This window comes from Epinephelus moara, chromosome 17 (assembly GCF_006386435.1).
Source record: "Epinephelus moara isolate mb chromosome 17, YSFRI_EMoa_1.0, whole genome shotgun sequence".
Taxonomy (NCBI): domain Eukaryota; kingdom Metazoa; phylum Chordata; class Actinopteri; order Perciformes; family Serranidae; genus Epinephelus; species Epinephelus moara.
In genome coordinates this window covers 15,505,628-15,510,312 of record NC_065522.1, presented here as the reverse complement: position 1 = coordinate 15,510,312, position 4,685 = coordinate 15,505,628, and the positions used below count along the sequence as shown (strand labels likewise).

The window sequence follows — 4,685 nt, the reverse complement described above, 5'->3', positions numbered from 1 at the left end:
CAATTGGAGTGCTGAAGGCCAGGTGGATGTGCCTGTAACACCAGTCCTGACGCTCTGGAAAATTAAATGTTTCCTGTGTTTAACTTCATTTAATAGTGCCTCAATTTCATTGTTGCTAAAGCTCTTCTTCTTTCTACTTCCCTTTTTCAGTGGCATCTCTCCAATTGCTGTGCCAGAGTTAGGTCTTTGAACGCGGCACATCACCTTCCCTTATACAGTGTTTATGGGTGTCACATATGCTAATTGAAAACAATCAGCCACGCGCCTCCAATTTAAAATCAAGTGGGATTCATCATTCAGCACACCTGGGTAAGAGCAGATTTGGATGGTAAGAGCATTTGTTGCATGCAGAGTTGACTTCTCTTATTTTTTCTCTTAACCCAAAAAATAAGAGAAAATATAAGAGAAATTTAAGAAAATGTTGCTGCATGAGGCCAAATGTGCTGCTTTTTTCCCCCGTAACAAACCTAAATGGCACACTTGAGAATAACTGATTGTAAAAGTACATTTTAAGAAATAATAAGGCAGGGTTTTATTGTCTGTACATACCTTTAGTGCTTTTAATGGAAGCATCTCCAATATAATGTGATACATTTTTTAATCTGCTTTAGATGGTAAAAACTTAGCAATATACTATTTGTATTCTGATCATCAAGAAGATTGTACTTTTTACTCAAGTTGTATAAAAAATACAGATAAACTCACAAAATACACATTAGTTAGATAATATAAATACATACAGTGACTGGATTACATGACATCGTGATCAGTTTAAATGATACTGGTTCTAAATCATATTATTATTGCACACTAAGTTAAAATTATGGTTGAATAAGGTTCCAGTTGTTATTACTCTCATTTTAAAGCCATTAATTACTTTTGTTTCAGTGAGCCAGATGCTTAAAGTTGTCTCCCTCATGGATAGGCTTTCTGGGTGGTCAAAAAGAGAAATAGGAAAACTTCAAGTAATGGTCTATGCTATCATGGTTGAATAAATATGCTGTTGCAGTTGACCTTTACTATCAATGTGTGTGGTCATCCCAACATTGAATTCAATATCTGGAGTTTTTTCATGCCATATAAGAGTCCTCTTGAGTTTTTAAGGTGAACAAAGTCCATTTTCATATCATAGTAATAGAAATCTTTATCTAATGGTATTCCACATGGACATGACTCCTGCACCATTACTGGCCTGTCAGTAGCCATGACAGCAGCACAAGGATGGATGCAGTGATGAGACTGATTTTGTGGCTTACTCCACTTGAAACCTCTGTGAATGAGGAGAAAGGGAAACAAGACGTGCTTTAACAAATAAAAAACAAATCTGTAATATTAAAATGTTTGGTGAGGCAGCATTCAATATTGCTTACGTGTGCCATCCACAGAAATGGAGGTGGTGTCAATGTTGAAGGCTGTGATGTTTGAAGCTGCACCAACCAAAACATTTCCAATCTGAGTGCTATTAGGAACATTTGAGGATGCAAATCCAAGGTCCAGGTCATTGATGATTGATCCATTCCTGCAAAAGGAATAGCCATAAAGTATTTTATTTATATACATTTATGACAAATACTGTACAGATTCTATCAACATAACATAAACACATTACCTGAATGAAATCACCGTCAAAGAACGGAATGAAGAAAATTCTGTTTGGTAGAAAGGTACAAGCTGCAGAAACAAAGAAAATCATTTTTGAGTATATTTATCATATTGGTTTGCATTTTGACACTTCTGCATTGTCCTTTTAGTTATGATATTTGCACAGACTAATAACACAATTCCATTTATCAATTTCTATAATGATTACCACCTAATTTATCTCCCTTTAGTGTATGGGGAAGGATGGTTATGAAGTTGGGTTTTTTTTATTACCCACACTTAAATGTATAATTAGAAATGTGTTTGCATTAGACAGGGCTACTTTGAAATTTGTATAATTAAAATTATGTTGGAAGGAATTGTAGCTCCATCACACTTTGAAAGGAAATTTACGAGGTGACAATTTTAGAGGAAAATTATAAAAGAAATGTTGAGAAATGATGAATGTACAAAAGAAAAGATGGCATGTTGCAGAAAGGCTGTGACATGAAAGACATCTTTAAGATGTCTTACTTACTGTCGACGTTATTAGTGTGGCTCGACTTGTAAATGCTGCAGATGATGAATTCCCTAGGTCACTTGTAAATGTCTCTCCAACAGATCTGAAAGTCAACCGCGTTGTTGTAACTGCCTCTATATTAGCAGCAGTTGTCATGAGGGCTGCAGTCGTGGCGACTGCCGTCGTGGGGGCTGCCGTAGTGGGGGCTGCAGTCGTGGGGGCTGCCGTCGTGGGGGCTGCCGTCGTGGGGGCTGCCGTCGTGGGGGCTGCAGTTGTTCTTACTGCAAAAACAAATACGGAGCAATATGAAGACATTGTTCTGCCTGAACAAATATACACATCGCATCATACTGTAAGTGTATGTTTGGTAAATTACACTTTAAAGGTCCAGTGTGTAGGATTTGGTGGCATTTAGCAGTAAGGTTGCAAAACTGAAACTTCTGTGTGCCAAGCGTATAGAATAATTCCGATGGCTGATGTAAAAAAAAAAAAAGGCGAAAGGCCTTATCTAGAACCAGTCCGATTTCTCCGTTCTGGGCTACTATAGAACAACTCCGTGGAGGAAGACATTCTCTTATATACTAACCACTTAATATTTAACACTTAAAGACATAACAATATGTTGTTTCAGGTTTTTATAAAGTAATTTAAAAATAGTAATGAATATTTTATACCATTTCTGCCAATAGGTGCCCCTAAATCCCACACCCTAGACCTTTAAGTAGTCTTGCATGGTAATTATGATTGTGTATGCTCTTTGTCAACCCAGCAATTTGTCAAAAAAGGTATCAGGAAAGGAGTCCAGAATAACTTTGATGGTAAAGTCAATAATAGTATTGGCAGTAAAAAGAGATCACTTAAACCCAGTCCTGAATTGTAGTAGAACATGAAACCAGCAGAGTTATTTTGAGATTAAAGTCTGAAGTATGTCAGAAATCATCTTTGGACAATTCACACCAAGCAGTATACTGTGGTTCACCAAAAAAAATTGAAATTGAATAAACACATGCTCAGTCCATAGGGACTTGGCTTGGGAACCGTAGGTTCGCCGATTCAAGTACCTGCCCGGACCAAAATATGAAGCGTGGACTGGTAGCTGGAGAGGTGCCTGTTCACCTCCTGGGCACTGCCGAGGTGCCCTTGAGCAAGACACTGAACCCCCCCCCCCCCCAACCGCACATGGGCAGCCCCCTCACTCTAAGATCTCTCCATTTAATGCATGTATAGGTCCTGTTTGTGCATGTGTGTGTGCGGTCTCATGTAGGGGTAGTGTATACTTACCAATGACTTGGACTGAGTCGGCATCAATAGTGAGGTTGAAGGTAGAATTGGGGTTAGAGACAGCCTCTACTAAGGTTTCTTTAACATTATCAGCCGTTGGGATTTCTTCGACTGAAGCAGTTTCATTGAACTCAATCCCCATCTCTGCTTCAGTATTATCCACTCGTGCTCGGCCCGCAGCCGATCTGCATCAAAAAAGCACAGAGCGTGATCAAATTATATTAAAATGGATACCTTATGCATGTGTGATGATTTCATTTTTTTTTTTTAGAATGATATTCAAAAATTACAATAATAAAATGTTACCTAAATTCTATGACAAAACTGCGGATGAAAAGGATGCCATATTGGGTCCTGTAGATGACATCGTACTGTAGAAGAGAGGCAAATAAAAAGTATAAAGAAACTAAAAATACGGTATTCTCCAAATGTAATTAAAACTACAAGCTCACTTGCTGTACATGAAAAAATAATGAGGAGTACTAACCACTGCTACAACTTCAGCCTCAAGCTGCTTAAATTCTGGGGTGGTTTTATCAGCAAGTTCTGGTCTGAATGTTACTTGCAAGGTTGCTGCAATAACCACAACTGGCGGGGGAGCTGGAGTAGTAGTAGTACTGGGTGCACCAGTTGTTGTAGGTGCACCAGTTGTTGTCACACCAGTTGTTGTAGGTGCACCAGTTGTTGTCACACCGGTTGTTGTAGGTGCACCAGTTGTTGTCACGCCGGTTGTTGTAGGTGGACCAGTTGTTGTCACACCAGTTGTTGTAGGTGTTCCTGTTGTTGTCACACCAGTTGTTGTAGGTGCACCAGTTGTTGTCACACCAGTTGTTGTAGGTGCACCAGTTGTTGTCACGCCGGTTGTTGTAGGTGCTCCCGTTGTTGTCACACCAGTTGTTGTAGGTGCACCCGTTGTTGTCACACCAGTTGTTGTAGGTGCACCAGTTGTTGTCATGCCGGTTGTTGTAGGTGCTCCCGTTGTTGTCACACCGGTTGTTGTAGGTGCACCCGTTGTTGTCACACCAGTTGTTGTAGGTGTACCAGTTGTTGTCATGCCGGTTGTTGTAGGTGCTCCCGTTGTTGTCACACCGGTTGTTGTAGGTGCACCCGTTGTTGTCACACCAGTTGTTGTAGGTGCACCAGTTGTTGTCATGCCGGTTGTTGTAGGTGCTCCTGTTGTTGTCACACCAGTTGTTGTAGGTGCACCAGTTGTTGTCACACCAGTTGTTGTAGGTGCACCAGTTGTTGTCATGCCGGTTGTTGTAGGTGCTCCCGTTGTTGTCACCCCAGTTGTTGTAGGTGC

The 4,685-nt window shown here is 40.1% G+C and overlaps 1 protein-coding gene across 1 annotated transcript; it reads right to left on the bottom strand.

The window, feature by feature from the left end:
- Positions 1-584: 584 nt before the first annotated feature.
- LOC126404626 (mucin-2-like) lies at positions 585-4,640 on the bottom strand. Its single transcript, XM_050067993.1, has 7 exons — positions 3,870-4,640; positions 3,689-3,753; positions 3,383-3,567; positions 2,120-2,382; positions 1,610-1,671; positions 1,371-1,519; positions 585-1,270 (listed from the first exon to the last, which is right to left on the bottom strand). Exons 1-7 carry the CDS (start codon positions 4,632-4,634, stop codon positions 1,185-1,187), a joined length of 1,575 nt encoding a protein of 524 aa, XP_049923950.1. The 5' UTR covers positions 4,635-4,640; the 3' UTR covers positions 585-1,184.
- Between the last annotated feature and the right edge of the window lie 45 nt (positions 4,641-4,685).